Source organism: Lathyrus oleraceus, chromosome 3, assembly GCF_024323335.1.
Source record: "Lathyrus oleraceus cultivar Zhongwan6 chromosome 3, CAAS_Psat_ZW6_1.0, whole genome shotgun sequence".
In the NCBI taxonomy this organism is placed as follows: Eukaryota; Viridiplantae; Streptophyta; class Magnoliopsida; order Fabales; family Fabaceae; genus Lathyrus; species Lathyrus oleraceus.
Genome location: NC_066581.1, coordinates 148,850,777 through 148,870,091, shown reverse-complemented (window position 1 = coordinate 148,870,091; position 19,315 = coordinate 148,850,777). Strand labels below are relative to the sequence as shown.

Genomic DNA, 19,315 nt, shown 5'->3' with positions numbered 1-19,315 from the left:
AAGGATTGATTCTTCGGGCTACACACTGAATAATTCATACTCTTGATATAATATGTTCAACCTTTATTTTTTTACTTTAGTTCCTTCATGAGTGACTACTAATGTATCCCATATTTCTTTCTCCATTGTGCATTAAAGTAAGTTAATTTCTTTCTTATTGTAGATGAGCTTTTTCTTATCATTTTTATCCCATGAACTTTTAATCTTGGTTGTACTAACACCGTTGACGATACTTGTACGAACGAATAAAGTATTTTCTACAGCAACCTAAACTTCATCTCATTGTTCTTCGAGATGTGCCTTCATACGTATTTTTCAAATATCAAAGTATTCACCATAGAACAATTGAGGCTTATTGTTGTTACCATCGTCTCTAAAAATCGGATTTGTGGAAGTCATTTATGGATCTTTAGGAACATGCTACCTATAATATACTATGATTCCAAATGTAATTATAAAATGTAATCTAAGAGGGGGTAAATTAGATTAATTCGTATTATTAAAATTTTCTCGATTGGTACCGTTAGCAATTATGTTCGTAATTTTTCAGAACTTATGTAAAAGTAAAAATGCTACAAAATAAGTGCAGAAAGTAAAGAACATAACTAAATATCCACACACCCCGTAATAGATTTCACTATGTCAGATATGTTTCAGTCGATCAACTTGACTCTCTTATCTATTTAACACAATCACAAAGATACGCCACCTTTTGATTTTACATATAAAAGAAAGAATATCAGTTTCACTTAAGTACAATGATCACTAACACTTAGTGAATAATACATAATTTTGAATAATAATGAAAAAGATTTATACTTGTATCGATTAAGAGAATTGATCTTCCCTTTGAAGTAAACAACTCACAATATATAATACTTAAGTGCTCGGAACTTTTAGAATGAAACTTTAATGATGCTGTAAAAATTTATGCAAAAAGTTTCACTAACTTTTTTGACTTAAACGACTTAGATAAAATTTGAGAAAGTAATGTATTTGACTTGTTAGGAAGAAGTGAAATTTGAAAATCTGAATTCATAACTATCTATACTTGAATTATATATTTTGGGAAGAGTATAATACCATGAATCATTGCCATGATTGATAGATGAAGTTTGGAAATCGTTGGAATCGGATTGTATATGAAAAAGTGTCACTGCTTCAGTGGTAACCGGTTAACACATTATCATAATCGGCTACAGCCGAAGCTGAAAAAGAATTTTCAATTTTTTTTGTGGCTGTAACCGGTTACAAAATTTGGTTAATCGGTTAGAGCTGCTATGTTTTCCAAATATACTGAGTTTTTTTGTTCTTGTAATCGGTTAACACATTAGTATAATCAGTTATAGCTGATTGAAAATACAAAAAGTTTGTAACGACATGTTGTTAAATGAATGTGGTTACAAACTCTATCTTCATCAAAATATAAATCAACTTTGGAAGATTGTCTTCATAAATGACGCGATATCGCGGAATTCGTCAATCAGTAACGCCTGATAAATAGTTGATTCAGGAGATGTATTTGAAGATTTTATCCATAGCTACCGAAATTACAATCTATGTTTCTCCTGTTGCGGTGGTAGATCTGATTCTAGATCAAGATTGACTTGAAGATGTAATTTAACGGGAATTAGATGTCGATTCCTACATACGGGGCCACTGCTATGTTTGGGAACCATAAATAGATACTCTAGCTCCACGAAAGAACTAGAAAAAAGGACAATTGGATAACCGCTGATCTTGAACGGTGACTCCGACCTCCTTTACGATGAAGCGGGATGGACCTGCATGATTAACACTCCAACGTCTAAGTTGGTTTAAAATTCAAAATAAATATAATAAAAGTGGAGATCATAAATTATACCTTAGGTCGAATAAAGGGAATTTAAGATGGAACGGTTTAGAAAAATATATTTGGCTTAATGCATGCCTTCCACTATACAATAGTATTTTATCTTTAAAAAACAAAATCATGACACTACACTTCATTATAATTAGAATCTTGCACTTCAATTGAACTCATATATTATAGAATTGCTTTTTCTCATCTTTGACGAGAAAGTAGAGACAACTTTTCCATTTAAAATCTTCAAACATATACGCAATTTTTTTGTCAAATTATAACAAATAAGAAAGCAAGTGAACAAAATAATAAAAGCTACCCCATGATGAGTAACACTCAACTATAACCAAAAGATAGTAATAATTTAGAGCGTGACACTGACTTTTTCCTTTTTTTTGGAGGAAGGTGTCTATTGATTTATGTGACATCCCACTTGGTTTTGTGAACCACTAGAGCTGTATATAATTCTTTCATTTCTTCCAACCATTAACTTAGTATATAAACACATATACCTTCATTCTTGTGGCTCAAGCAAGAGTTTAAGAAAATTTTGAACTCAAAAAACAAGATGGAATGTTGTAACCAAAAAAAGTTTGACAGAATGAAACCATTCATAGCTGTAGTGTTCTTGCAGTTTGGATTTGCTGGTATGGATGTTTTGTCCAAAGCTGCACTCAACAAAGGAATGAGTAATTACGTACTCGTCGTTTATCGTCACGTTGTCGCCTTCGTTGTGATTGCTCCTTTTGCACTGATCTTGGAAAAGTAAGTATAATCTCATTCTATTGTTATATCAATACTTTTCTTAACATGAATGTTAATGTTATTACAACTTTTTTTACAGGAAAGTTAGGCCAAAGATGACACTTTCAATCTTTTTGAAGCTAGTGGCTCTCAGTACACTAGAGTAATTTTCTGCATAGCTATTTTTTTTTTCATTATTAAGAAACTTATCTTGATTCTGATGTTTTGAATTTTTAATGATAGGCCGGTAATTGATCAGAATTTATATTTCTTGGGAATGAACTATACAACGGCTACTTTCGCAGTCACTATGATCAATGTTCTTCCTGCCATAACTTTTGTCATGGCTTGTATTTTGAAGTAACAGTTTCATTCTTTGCTTGTATTCAAAAAAATTCAATTATCAACTGAAATTAGCGACGGACATTTTTGTCCGTCTCTAAATTTCTGTTTGTAATTTAAATTTTTAATAGTGTAAAATATCTACTATTTTTTTAATTAATTTGTTTATTGTTTTCTAGACTTGAGAAGATAAAAATGAAAAGTGTACATAGTCAAGCAAAGGTGGTTGGGACATTAGCAACAGTTGGAGGTGCCATGATTATGACATTGTTAAGAGGTCCAATAGTTAATATTTTTGGCACACATGGAAACAGTGTTCAAATCCAACATAGTAGTGGAGCAAATCTTCAACATGTAATAAAGGGATCAATCATGATCACAATTGGTTGTTTTAGTTGTGCTTGTTTCATGATTCTTCAAGTGAGTTTTCATCTAAAAATTCAAATGACGTTTATATGTTTTTTTTACTTAAATGGTTTTTTTTCGATAAGTTTACGTATTTTTTATTTTAGTTCCTAAATGTTTTTTTTATATGATTCTTATATGTTGAGTTTTATTTGATTTTAATCTCTAACGTCAACTCTCAATTAAAAAATCTGAGGAGTCAAATGTGTGGTCCAATGATATGATATGGGAAGATGAAATAAAAAAAAATTACAAAACATCTTCTTCCTCAATTCATCTCCAACATTCATTTCTTCTCGCATTCAAACTCCATCTCCAACCTTAATTTTTTCTCACCTTCAAATTCTATGTAAATTCCTGATCAAACCTATTTTAAAGAAGAAGAAAAAATTGATTTGAAAAAATTATTGGTTTGTATGAAGGTTGAGGGTGAAGATAGGAAAACAAACCTATAATTCTGGATAAAATAGTATTTCGTCTTTGTAAGTTAACGAGTTTTTGACTTTGATGTCTGTAATCTAAATATTTTTTGGTTTTAGTCCCTAGTTATGGGTTTGTGTTCATATCATCATCTTCAACTTTCATACCAACGTATAATTTTTTCAAAATCTTTTTCTTATTATGTAGATTTATTATTCACTCTTTCTCTCCCAATCTTCTCCATCATCTTCCATCAGAACTTCATCGACTTCTTTTGATTCCCGTCAAAATATTTAATATGTAGAACCTAAAACTCTTCAATTTTACGACCCTCTTCTCCATGTTTTAAATCTTGACCCTCCTTTTCATGACACAAATTAAATCTCCTCAATTTTTCAACCATAAATTTTCAATCGTTGAGACTCCTTTTCAACATCCATAACTCAAATCTCTTAAAATTTTGGTTTTTTGAAGTTTAGTATATTTAATTTTCACTTCTAACTTTACATGCTAGTGTTGGTTTTGAAACCGCTCTAGTCTTTCTTCTTTATGAAAACAAATGTATTTGGATGAGGAAATACATATGATTTGTACATTCTTATTTTTTTGTTTGTTTGAATTTTTATTTGTGTTCTTTTATTTTATAGCATTTCTTCAAGTTGCAATCGAGTCTTTGGTGTTATAGTTTCAATTTCAACATCAATTTTGAATCTGAAAAACTTTTAAGTTTGTATGAAAGTTGGGGATGAGGATATAAATATAAATCCAGAATTCTGGGTAAAATAATATTTTTGTCTCTATAAATTGGCTTCTTTTTTTTTAATCCCTAAATCTTTTCTTTTTTGGGTTTTAGTCCATAATTATGAGCTTTCCAATAAAAGATTTTAACTATTTGTAGAGCCAACATGAAAAATTCCACACAAATATTTTGCTTTAACACATTCACAACAATATAATACTCATTTTTCCAGAGATAAAATAGAGGGAAAATATTTAGAAGAGAAGAAATATATTCTAGGGTTTGAATATGAAAATTAAAGTAAAAATGCAATTGAGAACAATTCTTATAAGGATTGAGAATAATGAATGATGGTGTACATCATAAATTAGAGGTTGGATATAAGTTTGAAGGTAAAAAGAAATGGAAATGAAGATAGAGATAGATTGACGAAGAATAAGATGTTTTATAATTTTTTTTTTTTTGGATTTCTCTGTCATGTCACTGGTGTACATCAATGGATGTTTGACACCAAATTTTTATTTAAATTTTTTTTTATGTCTCTTTACTAATAGAGTTTAATTGCTAATATAATATAATTAATTTTTGTAGACAATAACACTTGAAACATATCCTGCTGAGTTGTCACTTACAGCATGGATATGTTTATTGGGAACAATTGAAGGTGGCATAGTAGCTTTGATTATGGAAAGGAATGATTATTCTGTTTGGTCTTTGAATTGGGATACAAAATTGTTGGCTGCAGTTTATAGTGTAAGTTTTTCTATGTTTATTGTTAATCAACACAATTATCACTAACTTTTCATAAAGTTTGAGAATATCTAAAAAATGTGATTAAAAGTTAAATCCCGCACTAACATCCAAAGCCTAGTATAAGCAAGTTGTAAAGGCTACATAATAGAAAAATACACACATTCATCATGCACTAAATAAAAGTGTTTATGTTCAAAAGATGAATATATTGCATGATCAACATTGTCATTAATAAATTAATCACAGGTTAATTTCTATAATATTGATAATAATAATATTTATTTATTCACATGCAGGGTATAGTTTGTTCAGGAATGGCCTATTATATACAAGGAGTTGTTATGAGATATAGAGGTCCAGTTTTTGTAACAACTTTCAATCCTCTTTGTATGGTCATTGTAGCTATCATGAGCTCTATCTTTTTGGCCGAGAAAATATACCTCGGAAGGTAATTAAATCTGACAGTATAAAATATATTTACACCGACGATTTATATATGATTTAAATATTTAAATTAATTAGTAATGTTTCTAATAATATTTTAGGGTGATCGGCGCGGTGGTGATTATTTTCGGATTGTATTTAGTGGTATGGGGTAAAAGTAAAGATTATGACACACCTAGTTCAATTAATAAAGATGAAGCATTACCAGTTAAGGAAAGTGCAGAGAGCAATGACAAAGAGGAGAGTCCTAAATATGAAGGCACCACTAGCAGTAATTTTGTTGCAGTAGATCGAGATGAACAAGTGTGATGAAATTAAAAAACTTGTCACTTTGATTCAATTATCAGTCTAAATGGTAATTTAAGAGCATCAACTATGTATGATTTGGAGTTGAGGTTTTTGATGTAACTGTGTGATTTGTATTATTTGTCAATTAGACAACAAAAACCATCATTATGTGGCAACTTTGATGCAGGGTATTAATTTTAAATGATACCATCAATTTCATAGGTATGGTAAATAATATATTTAACTAATATTAAGAATTTGTGCTATTATGAATCGAAGTCGTCAAGAAAAAATATTTATAGACTAATAAGAGAGAAGAAGGAAGAAGATGAATCGGAATTGGTTAAAACTGTTTTACTTTCACTTACTTAATAAGGGTTCAAAGATTACAAGTGAATAACAATAATTAATCTCTCTTAACAACCTAAGAGAACTAATCTATTTATAGACTAATAAGATAACTTAAGCTATAAGTTAACTTAAATAATAGGCCTTAAGCAAAAGGCTCAATTCGACATGTTAACAAACCTAACAATTTCGACTACTATATGTTTGAGCATACTTCGACTACAACATACATGATCAACATGTGAACAGACTTTAACTACATGATAAACCTTTGTCGAACCAAGAAGGTACCCTTGTCGAGACTAGAGTTCGATCTAATTCTCACATGTTCAAACTGAGACAAAATCGTTAAAACAAAATATTAAAATGCAATCGAACAGAAACTAAAGTAGTGGCTCAGCATATGATATATCACAACAACTATAAAAATATGTGTTGTTTGTGATGTGACATTCTGTCTCAATTGCTCCTACCATTATTTTCAAGATGTCTTCATTTTTTTGTTCATTGCTTTGTGTCGTTCACGGTTGTGGCATCACAACACTAACTAATATATGTATTGTGAAGACAAACTTCTACATGTTTTGATAAAGACAAGCTCAATCATTTCATTATCAAAGAAGGTGAAATTTTTTTTGAAGACTTGAACCTGTTTACTAGATTTTGTTTATCATATAAGGTATATGAAATTCTTAACATATACAATCTTAGTGCTCAAAGTCTTTTTAATCATGTATCGGAAAGTTATTTTCATATTTGAACCATGTTAAATCAATTTCAAACATAAGTTATTGATTTGGAAAAATCAATAGATGTTGCACAAGTTTGGTTCATGTACTTAGAATTTTTTTTCAGTTTGTTAGGCATGACAATTGGTTGCACAAAAGCAACAATCGATTGATTTCCTCTCTGCCAGACTTAAAACTGCGTTTTCAAGGCATGACAATCGATTTTCATCTTGATGCAATCGATTGTCACAAGGCTTATTTTAAAATCTTTTAAACGTTACAGGTATGACAATCAATTATCACTGCAATCGATTGTCACTGGAATTTTTCTGAAAAATGCATTATTTCTCGACACCTCTTCGTCAAACCTTTTCATGACATCCTTTCCATATTAATGCATTAACATTTTTAGTAATTCTTGCAACCATTGCTATGATTTATGAATGGTTGTTTCATCATTATAAATACAATTCAATTTTTCATTTTACATTGACCTCATTAAAAAATTATTCTAAATTCTCTCTGCATAATATCCATAACAGAATTTTCATACTTAGATACTTTATGAATCACATTTTCATATCATATTCATCAAAGTATCATTGAGAACTTAGAGAGTATTTGTTTTTGAATCTTCATATTTGAAGGAGAAGAATACTTTATTCTTTTGAACAAGTCTTAACCATTCTATAAACTTCATGTATTTCTATCTATTGTATGTTTTAAAAATTCCCAAGTATCAAGGATTGTTTGATACTTGGAGGATTCTATAAGAAGGGGGTTGTATTTTTTCGTATGAGTCTTGACTTATTGTCCATCATTTTTGGAGATAAGTGTGTTGTAAATCACAAGAAGATTGTTCTTGTTGATTGTGTCCTGGTCTTGTATATGAAGACTATGATTGTCTTATCCATAAGATCTAACAATATTAAAATCTCTTACTGCGTAAGAGAACTGAAGTACTCTCGAATTGTGAGGGGAACCAAGATATATCACCGGTGTTCTTTACATTTATGCATTTTACCACTTTCTAATCACTATTAAGCTAGAAAGTTAAAAGCAAAGTTTCAGTAAAACAAAAATCAATCAAACTACATAATTCACCAAGGTGTCAAACTTAATAACATGATACTGGTCAGGATCGAATGACACAAATGTGTCAATCTTAATAACATGATACCTCTGATAACTCTTTATCGTAAATTTGTATAACAAAATCCACGATTGGATTGAAAGGTATTATCATATAAATCACCTCTATAAAATTTAACATCAATAAAAAAATCATTTGATATGTTAAAAAGAATGATTAAAATTAACGGTTTTGTTAAATTTTTGTAAGACGTTAATTTTTATGCACTTCGTTGACATATCAAATGATTTTTGATTGATGTTAAATTTTATATATATGATCTATATGATAATAGTTTTCATACCAATCGTGGATTTTGTTATACGGATGTATGGTGAAGTATTATCGGAGGAGTCATGTTACTAAGTTTGACACCTTAGTATCATTTGATCCTTATTTTATACATACATACATATATATATATATATATATATATATATATATATATATATATATATATATATATATATATATATATATATATATATATATATATATATATATATTAAAAAGTCAATAATGTCCCTTTAGGTGATTCTTGGATTCAAAACAAAATCGAACGAATTAAATCAAGTAAAAATAAAATAAATTAAGATACTCATAATTAAGTGAAATAGAAACAAAGATAAATATATTAATTTATTTTGAATATTTTGGCAAAGGAATAAAAATTAAAAGACATCAAATGAAAAGAAATCAAGCGAAAAAATACTCGAAAAATTAAACTGAATGCACAAAAATGATCAGCGCAAAATATACTTCTTTGAAACATACGAGTTTTGATCAAATTTTGAAGTAAAAAATAATCGACTAAAAGGCTCAGGATGATCAAAATATGACCGAAAAAGTAGTCAAAAAAATAAAACAAGCACACTAAGTTAAACTATGCAAACTGTAGATTAATAAAACTGATGTCTGCAAGCTCGATTTTGAAATTTTTCGCCCGCTAATTTCACGTACATTTGAAAATTGATTCAACTGGTATGTCTGTAGATCTAAAAGTTTATTTTGACTGACATTTTAGGCATTATGCGGCATGAAATGCATGTGATGCAAACGATGTGATGAATATATTGATTCGGCTATTCAGGATCAAAATTGGGGTGTGACAGTTGTCCTTATTTAATTATCTTCAACCTGAGAATATGAAGAAGGACACTCTTCATATGATTGCAGTGGGAGATAGTTAAATACTAAAAAGACCTGAATTTTGATCATGAATGCATATGACATGATATGATATGTTATGCATGTATGTGAGACTCTTTTTATTTCGATTTGATAGGGATATCTTGCGATGTGAGATGAACCGTAACAAGATGTTTTCATGATGGATGAAGAAAAACAGACATATTTGTGGGGAATGATGGAGACAGATGGTAATGGTGGCCCATAAGAAACGAAAATGAGGATGAAAACTGATTGAGGGTAACAACATATCAACTTAGGGGTTGAGAAAAATAAATACAATATCGATTCGGGGGTCGAGAATAAATCAAGACAACAAATCAACTAGGGGTTAAAAGATATTTAAAGACAACATCATCGACTCGGGGGTCGAGAAAATAAGGACACGGTATTGACAACATCAACAACTTAATTTAATGAAAAACAACTTAAATGAGAATTTAAGTGATTATTATTTTTTATGTTTCCATATAATTTGAACTGCGTCTATTACGAGAATCTTAGTGCGTTTATAGGAAAAATAACTTATTTTGAATAATACCCGCTTTCGTCAGCATATCATTCATATCTTTCGAGAAATAACTCTTCATCTTTCGCACGTATGTATTATTTGTCGGAAGAGCATTTTAAAGTGCAGCTATAAGTTGGGACAATCCTCAATTACGTCTGAGTGCTTTCACAGCTTCGAACATAATTGTTAGAAAATTAGTTTTCGGATGCTTTCGCACATCCTTTCAGATTGTGTTAGACATCTAAGTAGTATTTTACCTTCATAATAAGAATTAGAAATGAGGATTCAATTTTCTAGAATAATTATCAATGATATTTCTCGTAATTGATTCATAACGAATTAACGGATAATCTATAAATAAGTCCCGTGACCCTTAGCCCTAAGAAGACTACTTACTCATGGCGAGGGATAACTTATTTAAAAAAAAATTAATGATAAATAGCATAATAAATAATTTAACAATAGATATAAAACAATGACGAAAAAGAACCTAATTAAATGAAAGGGAATGCTTGATTAAAATTCTGATTCAGTGCTCTCAAAGTGGAGACTTTTACAATAAGCAGCAAAATAAAGCGTGAAATATAAATTGGATGCCAAACTAAATTAATACTTCTCAGAGCCGAGTATTATGGAACAAATCTACATGTTAGACTCACGTCCTTACTCCGGGAGAGCTATCATTGTCAGAAGTGTTGATGTAGCACTTTGAAACCCCAAGTTGGACGATATACAAGTTTGAATTCCTTTTTTCTTTAGAAACCACCATTGATCCTTTCTTTAACTTCCATTCATTGGATAAAAACTAATAATCATATCCTTCATTATCCAACTTTTCAATAAATAACATATTAAATTGAAATTCCAAAATGTGTTCCACGCCTTTAAGAACTAGAGTAGTCTTATTGATAGTTTAAACACAAATATCTCTTATTCCTATGACATTAACTTGTCTGTTATTTTCCATACGAACAACCCCAAAGTCGTCGGTCTCGTAAGTTGAAAAAAGATCACGTCTCAAAGTTGCATGATTAGAAACACCATTATCAACCACCCAATCCATCTCATCACATGATAGATTGACATTCTCTATACAACTATCACAAACAACAAAGAAATCATCAACAATATCAACATCTTCATTATTGTTACCTTTCGTTTTGTCGTTTTTGTAGTTATTCTTCTTATTTTCGCTTTTTAACTTCCGACAATACCTTTTTATGTGACCTTTTCCCTCACAATGATGACACTCAATATTAGAGAATCTATTAGAACCTTCTTATGATTTACCACGTGATGTCCCAAGATTACTTGAAACTCTATTTTGATGTCTCCCCCTCGATTTGGTAACCAACACCTCGAAATGAGAAGAAGAACCTTGTGACTTACGCCTCAACTCCTTATTCAATATACTACTTTTACCCAAGTCCATCGAGATGACACCATTTGGAGCGGAGTTAGACAAGGATGTCCTAAAAGTATCTCAAGAATTAGGCAAAGTACCAAGAAGCCACAAACCTTAAATTTCATCATCAAAAGTAAGATTCATCATTTACAATTGATTTAGAATCCCTTGGAAAGTATTCAAATGACCGGTCATTAGTGAACCATCACTATACCTCAATGACATAAATTGCTTGAACAAGAAAAACTTATTATTCCTCGTCTTTCTTGCATACAACTCCTTAAGTTTGGTCCAAAGAGAGCGAGCATGAGTCACCGAGCTCACATGATTCAAAACATTATCATCCACCCATTGACGAATGTAACCACAAACTTATCTATGCAACAAAGTTCATTCTTCATCACTTTTCCATCGAGTTTTTGACTAGAGAAAACCTGCAAGTGAAAGCCTTTAACATAAAGCAAATCTTCCATCTTCCCTTTCCAAACATTATAGTTGGGACCATTCAAACTCACCATCCTAGATATGTTCATCTCCATCATTACACAAATCAAACCACGACTCTAAACACCACTTGTTCAGATGAAATCCATAATGCAACTGAATAATCCAACAACATAATCTCTCCCAAATATCAAATGCAACGATAATCAACAAAACACACCAAACAACACAACACAATTCTAGCTTGGAAAAACCTTCGTTAATTAGGAGTAAAAAACCACGGGACCCATAAGTCACTCAAATATTCACTACAATCAAACAATGGGTATAATAAATTATCTCTCTAACACTAGTTAGAGGCATACGCCAACATCATCAAGATCTACAATCAATCTTCGAATACAACAAGAATCAAGAGAGACAATCAACCAAAACAACCACAAAAAACTACACCTCAGAAGTGGACTCGTCATACAGACTTAGAATGCTCAAAATCTGATCTCCTCTATTTAGAATGTACCTCTATGAGTTCTGAACATTGTCGCTAAAAATCAGGATGATATGACAGTTGGATTGTGAGAAAACTCTGATCTCGTGGGGCTGCTCTGTGCTGAATTGAGGCTACGGGAATTTCAATCTTCTCTCAAATTTTATTTTTTTGTTTCTCACCTTATGAATTATTAACCTAATTATCTTTGTTAAATAATAACAAAGGCTTACACACATAAGGGCTACTAACTCACATTCATTTGGGCCACTCCAAATAGGAGGGATAGTCCAACACGCCCATCATCTCTCCATCAGCATGATCCTTCTATCCTTTGTTCCATACCCCATGCATCATATACTCAATATCAGACAACCTGGAAAAAAACATGGCCCATATTAGTATCATCATAATAACATCGACAACAAACCATCTACATCATACACACATTTTACTATGACTAAGAAAATTAAAAAATGGCCTAAGTGCAAAAACATGTGATCCATCAAGCATCATAGTCTAATTCAAATACCATCTCAGCATAACTGACAATATGAATTGATCAATTAAGCAAATAAATTGGGCACTCAAAAGTATAACAAACGTGTGAAAATGCAACTTCTGATTCAATCCTTCTCCTTTCCATAGAATTCTATCACACCCGTTTCAAATTTTTCAACCAGGTTCTTATTTTTAACAAAAGACATGAATCATTAAATTCAACAAACCTAGGAAACATCAAAAAAATCTTACCAAGCAGGAGATGCTTGCTCCTTGATTTATGATGTATTCATTGCGTTAATCCCTTCTCCGTATGATGTATGCTTGGTTGATAATGAAAAAATGGGTAGGGTTTGTGTGGGTGAGGTTGATTATTGTCGGTTTTGATTTTTGTTGGTTTATGTTGTTTGTGTTTTCTATTTGCTTGATTCGAGGTTAAAATGAGGATTAAAAGGGTTTTGTAGCTTTGATTTGGAGTTTTTGTTGAAATTTAGGGTTAGGGTTTTTGAGGTACCTATGATGCTCAATCCATTTTGATGTTTGATTTTTTGGTGATTTGAGCAGTGGAATTAGGTTCAAAAGGTGATTTAAGGTGGAGTTTGTGTTTAAACTAGGTGGATTTGAGTGAAGTTTAAGGTTTACGGGATTCGAGTGAGTAAAGAAGACTAATGTTCATCTTGTTCTTGAGTGAACAAGACGAATAATGCCCGTAATCTGGGTTGGTTAGGGCGGAGAGCGATGGCTAACGATGGCTGAATGAGGGGTGTAAGGTGAAAGAGTATAGCTCTCGTTTTAGGCTTGATGACGAGAGAGAATGAAGGGAGAGAATTGAGAAGGGACTGAGCATTTTGGGTTTTAAAAGTCCCATCTCCTTGACGTCTAGAAGTGAACAAGTGGCGCTTCGTTGGCCACTTGTCAAGGTGACCGGTGCGGGGCAGTTGGAGGTTTGAGTGAGAGTGCCCCATGGTAAACTCGTGTTCGCGTGAGCCTTTGATCTTAGTTTGACCGTCCCAGTAAGCATATCTGACGTTGGATATTGAGTCAACGTTCTTGACTTCAGAGTGGGCTTGAGTGCCATTGGGCTTCACCCATTACTTACAGACTTCCATTTTTGCTCTTTCACCTCTAGCTGGTGAAGAGACTTGTTTTTGGGTCATTCCTTTGTGAGCCTAAAAGCCTATTAGGTTGCGACGACAATTTTCTCTTTCTTTTAAGTATTTTTTCAATATTTTTCTTTTTCTTTTTTGAAATAAATAAAATTCGATGACGATTATATTCAATCAATCCGCGAGCGCTAACATTCGTGATGTCATATTTTTTCAAGATACGATACAATGCAAATACAAGTAATTAACGATTAAAGTTGGATAACACTAATAAACATATATTTATACAAGTTAATACCAATACAAGTTGGATAATAGTATAGTAATAAACATCTATCTATACTAATTTATAAAACTAATTCTTAAATTAACTATTTAAAATTTAACAAAAACTATACTCAATCATATATTTCTCAAAACCTATTATGCCGTATGGCATATTGACAGCTCAAAAATTACCAGAGCTGCAGATTCTGTCCCTTCCATTCCAACATTGATCATCAATCAACTCTCAAAAAACCAAATCCATTATACCTGAAAAAGCTGGATAACGAATTACTATTCCTATCACACATCTGCAACATCAAAAGTACACACAACATCTGATTGCATAAAGATTTTCGCGATTTCGGTTATTATAGTTGTTGCAACGCTGATTGTGGTCGTTGCAACGTGAATTGACCACAATTTATTATTTGCCATAAAAAGTTTGAATAATAGTATCGTTAACGACACCTTCCAATATTGTTTTGTCGTGTCCGTTTTCGCGGTAGACCGTTTTTTAAAACCTTGCTCAAAACTACTACAAGAATCTGGTAACAGAGTCTATGCAACTCTGTGCTCTAGTCGCTAGCAACATAATTTGCTCTTCAGCTTGTACTTTAGCTGCACAACAACAAGTGGAAGACAATGAAGCAGAATTTGTAAATGTTTTTAAGGAACAAGATCTTGAGACAGTCGTTGAAACAGAACGAGTAAGATTCTTGTTTGTCATGTTCATGTTCATGTTCACTTGTGCTGTGAATAATGAATACACTGGCCTATGGTCAGAGAATTTTGACTCTCCTCTAACATACAACTTCTGATTCAATCCTTCTCCTTTCCATAGAATTCTATCACACCTGTTTCAAAATTTTCAACCAGGTTCTTATTTTTAACAAAAGACATGAATCATTAAATTCAACAAACCTAGGAAACATCAAAAAAATCTTACCAAGCAGGAGTACGTGGTTTTTCCTTGGATTTACATGTTTGTGCAACGTATTGATCTGAATTTGTTAAGTATTTGTAAGTAGGAGCAAAATATATGGTTCCTTCCTTCCATCCCTCAAATATTCTTCCAGCTTTTTGCTCCATTCTTAACTGATCTTTCTCTAGTAATGCCTTCAAATTCTTCTTCTTTAGTAGCTCGTGTATGTCGTCGTAACCCGCCGCAAGTCGATAATTCAAATCCCCCAACCAAATAATGTTGCTACACAGATATACAAAGTTAATTAACAACTAATTCATAAAGAAAATGTAAATAGTTCACAAATCCTAACTCAAATAATAAAAGTTAATATTGATATGTTAGAAATCATCACCAGAATTCACATATTTACAAGTTTTTACGGGTTATTACCATTTTATATACTAAAAAAAAGAATGTAAACAATTATAATCATTATTCATGTGACTTACTCATGTTCTAATATGCCAATTGAGTGAGAAAATTTAGTTCTCCTGATTATTTCCGAGATATTCAAATTTCTTCGCAATTCGTCACCATATTTCTCTCCAGAGGCCAAATGAGTACAAACAAAGCAAAACGTAGTTTGGTACAATCTCATGCTAATTGATATTGAACCCTGATAAAATAACATCAAATTATTAAAAAAAAATTAACATCAATCATTATCATTTTCAAAATCACACACTCTTGAATAATATATAGACCAAATACATTATTTATTTTATAAGTCACGAACCTTATTTCCGAGATAACCCATGATGCCTGTGCCAACTCGAGACACTTTTAAATTACTAACATAATCGCGATAATCGGCACGCACCCACACGCACAAGAAAATACCAACCATTTGCTTGCTTGCTACCAGACTAAAACATTGCTTCTCATTTGGGCTTTCATGGTTGGTTGTGTTTAGGGCTTCATGAATAAGGCCCAACCATTTTGTTGCCGGGCCACTATTCTCAGACCCAAGAACATTCCCAGCATTTAAAGGTACAATCTCTTGAAACCTAACCAAAAAAAAAGGAACATCAATACATCAAAATACAATGTAATGCACAATTATCAAAATAAAAGAATTTACTCATTTAATATTATTTTTTATAGAGTAGTTTAAAATATTAAAACTAAATATTCCAATAAAGCACAGTGATTAAAGAATAATTTAATCATGGTGCAAAATCTAACTACACCCAATATTAAAATCCAAACACTCTACCATAGTTGTAACAGTACAGCCGCCGTAGACGATCCATAAAACAGATGTTGATAAAATTTGCACTCCTAGATTATTTAAACATGTTTAATTTAATTAATTCATGCAAAAAATCAAACAGGTGGATTGAGTAGAATCTAAATAAAAATAAAAAAATGTAAAAAAATATTAATAATTGTTTAGTGGTAGATAGCCAAATAGGGAACATAGTTGATAAGATTAAATATAAAATATGAAAAATGGAAAAAATAGTAAATATACCCAATAACATATATGTGTGCTGGCGAAGTAGACGTAAGCCAATTCCTTAAGTCCAAACCTTCATTTGGTGACTTCCCCCCAACATTCCACGTCCCAACAAACATCCTAAAAAAATAATAATCCAAGTTTCTCTAAAGTCAATAATAATAATAATAATAATAATAATAATAATAATTATAATAATAATAATGCATAAGATATGTTTTGCTTAATTAAGCTAAGCATGTATTTTAACCTAAAGTTATAGTATAGCCACATGGTTGTTTAAGATATAGGTATGATGATAGCATTTACCTAAGGTTTAGAGGATTAGTGATGGCACAAGCTTTTTTCTCCTCTAGGACCGAACGTTTTACGCCATTTGGAGAATGGTTCAACCACCCTTTGAAAATAAGACCAAATATTAATTACTCAACAATACAAAATAATTGAAAAAAATTTAACAAAATAATAATAATATTCTGGTCCTATTTATAAGAAAAAAGTTATTTTTTAAATTTATTAACTATTTTACCTAAAAAAAAGTAGAAAATATTTGAAATGATACAAAAAAGTGTTGGCAAGTTACCAGAGAAATCATCTGGTACGAGGATGTAACTATCTTGTTCTGAGCTACTTTTTCTCGTTTCTGTCGCAGAGTCTGAGTGAGTCCCACAAAGATTAAAAAAAAACATTTTCAAAACGATAAAAACGTGAAATTAATGAAACTAAACTCAAACAAAAGAATAGGGTTTCACCTTTATCAGAGTAGTCTGAAGAAAACTTTTCAGAACTGTTCTTTGCATTAAGCCAGTTCCTAATGGCTAGTTTCGGCCATGACTGCAACATCAAAAAGAATATGAAAAAAAAATCTGTATCAGTGAGATTATAGGAAAATAGTGTATTATTATTGGCACAGTGATAAAGGTTTAGATAACAAGAGTGTGTAAATGAATGAATATAATACCTTGGTTTTTTTGGATTCTATTTTCATTGCAACTTCACCTTCTAGATCACTTAAAACTGAGGAAAATAAGTAAGATATTAATACTATGATCAGCAAATTATTTAAGAGGGAAAATCAGTAAATTAAATAACTCCGTTTGGAGAAAAAAAAATCATTGATTGAAATATTAAATCATATATGGAAAAATATAAAGAACTAATTGTAGGAGGAACGGGGACATGTTTTGAGTCACTAAAAAAATGCATGTACTATATACGTGTTTTTTTAGTCTTGAAGTCTGTTCTGATTCAGATGAGTCTCGAGAATTCAACTCATCTGAATCTTGATATATATTCTAGTTTTGATGAATCCAGGAGTTTAATTCACCTAAATTTGTTTTGACAAAAAATATGCATGTATTATATTATATAATATATATAATACTATATAAAGAGAAAATTTACCGTTTTCTTCAACGTTTTGTGCTTAACATATTGAGAGAAAAAAAAAACTAAATATAGGATGAATGATAAGAGAGAATCAGATAAGATTTGAGTTTCTTGAAAGGCAATAAGAAAGGAAAAATATGAGAGTAGTTATTATTAGAGAAGAGAGCGAAACGCAGATAGGAAGCTATGAAAACTTGGGTCAATGGCATTGCTAAAAGAGAGTTATACTATTAAAGTGTTGCTAAAAGGAAAATGAGAAAAGTGAATAAGTAGAGGGAAAAAGCACTTACAAAATTTGACCAAGAACGGAGACGTAACGTAAGGTTTGAGATTAATGAGAGAATGATTATGAAAAAGATAAGGCTATTTTTTTTCAAGGTTCGATGAGTTTTTGAAATGGAAGAAGGGGGGACATAGGTGAAGGAATAAAGGGTGAAGTGTCTGTGTAAGAAAGGTAGAGAGAAGTTTTGAGTTTCAGGTGTTTCTTGGAAAAGAAAAAAGTTTGAGATTTGAGAGAATATGGGATGGTGTTTGTGACTTAATTTTCTTTTATATAGGAGTATAGGAGTGTACTATGTACGTAAGAAATTAAATATTTTTAAAAATTAGTGTAACTTTGTAGTAATAGGATTTGTACTAATTAATTAAAATATCACTTTTTTGGAGGGGGGAAGACCACTTTATTAGTGGTGTTCTGGCAGTTTTGGTAGAAAATAGTAAGAACAAATCTTGGCCGTACACCTTTCTTGAAAAGTATAGTTGGCACCCTATACAAGTCTATTGGTTTACCCAAATGAATGGACAGGCAGAAGAGGAGATTTTTTTAGACATAAATAAATGATAGGGGAAATATTGTATAAGTACGAATTCAATTATTCAATATATATATTTAAATAAATATTTAGAGCCCGATGAAGATGAACAACATAGAGAATAGATGGACAACGGTAATCAGATAAGGAAGACAACTTAATACAGAAAGAAAAATCAAATGGGATGCGGCAAAGGGAAAAATAGAAGAGTGAGAAGGAAATTAAAATCAACTCATTCTTCGTTATAAAGATATCCGACGATTTTGGAGCAAAAGAGATGTATTTCATATTTAAGGAGATCGGTGATATACAGGAGGAGGTTATTCCTCTAAAGAGGGACAAAAGAGGGATGATGTTTGCCAAATTTAAAAATGTGCAAGATGAGAGAATATTGACTACTAGACAACATTATCATTGGGAGTAAGAAAATATATGCCAACACACCTATATTTCAAAGGCTGAACAATACATTTAAGGGGTGATTAATGGAAGGAATTAGTATAGCCAATTAATTAAAACTTGTTAAGAAATGTGGCTGACTCCAACTCAACCATACAAAATCGGTTGGTAGAGTGATGACCGCATCCACTTATAAA

At 31.3% G+C, this 19,315-nt stretch overlaps 2 protein-coding genes across 2 annotated transcripts; one reads left to right on the top strand and one right to left on the bottom strand.

Moving 5' to 3' along the window:
• Window positions 1-2,296: 2,296 nt before the first annotated feature.
• LOC127125897 (WAT1-related protein At2g37460) lies at window positions 2,297-6,251 on the top strand. Its single transcript, XM_051054753.1, has 7 exons — window positions 2,297-2,608; window positions 2,688-2,750; window positions 2,831-2,947; window positions 3,109-3,349; window positions 5,085-5,246; window positions 5,543-5,694; window positions 5,792-6,251. Exons 1-7 carry the CDS (start codon window positions 2,412-2,414, stop codon window positions 5,997-5,999), a joined length of 1,140 nt encoding a protein of 379 aa, XP_050910710.1. The 5' UTR covers window positions 2,297-2,411; the 3' UTR covers window positions 6,000-6,251.
• An 8,062-nt stretch (window positions 6,252-14,313) lies between these two features.
• Window positions 14,314-18,209, bottom strand: LOC127130123 (type I inositol polyphosphate 5-phosphatase 8). Its single transcript, XM_051059188.1, has 11 exons — window positions 17,971-18,209; window positions 17,676-17,710; window positions 17,480-17,535; window positions 17,271-17,352; window positions 17,102-17,173; window positions 16,828-16,915; window positions 16,534-16,638; window positions 15,796-16,066; window positions 15,509-15,675; window positions 15,042-15,299; window positions 14,314-14,949 (listed from the first exon to the last, which is right to left on the bottom strand). The coding sequence occupies exons 1-11, from the start codon at window positions 18,114-18,116 to the stop codon at window positions 14,631-14,633; spliced, it is 1,599 nt and encodes a 532-aa protein (XP_050915145.1). The 5' UTR covers window positions 18,117-18,209; the 3' UTR covers window positions 14,314-14,630.
• Window positions 18,210-19,315: the final 1,106 nt, after the last annotated feature.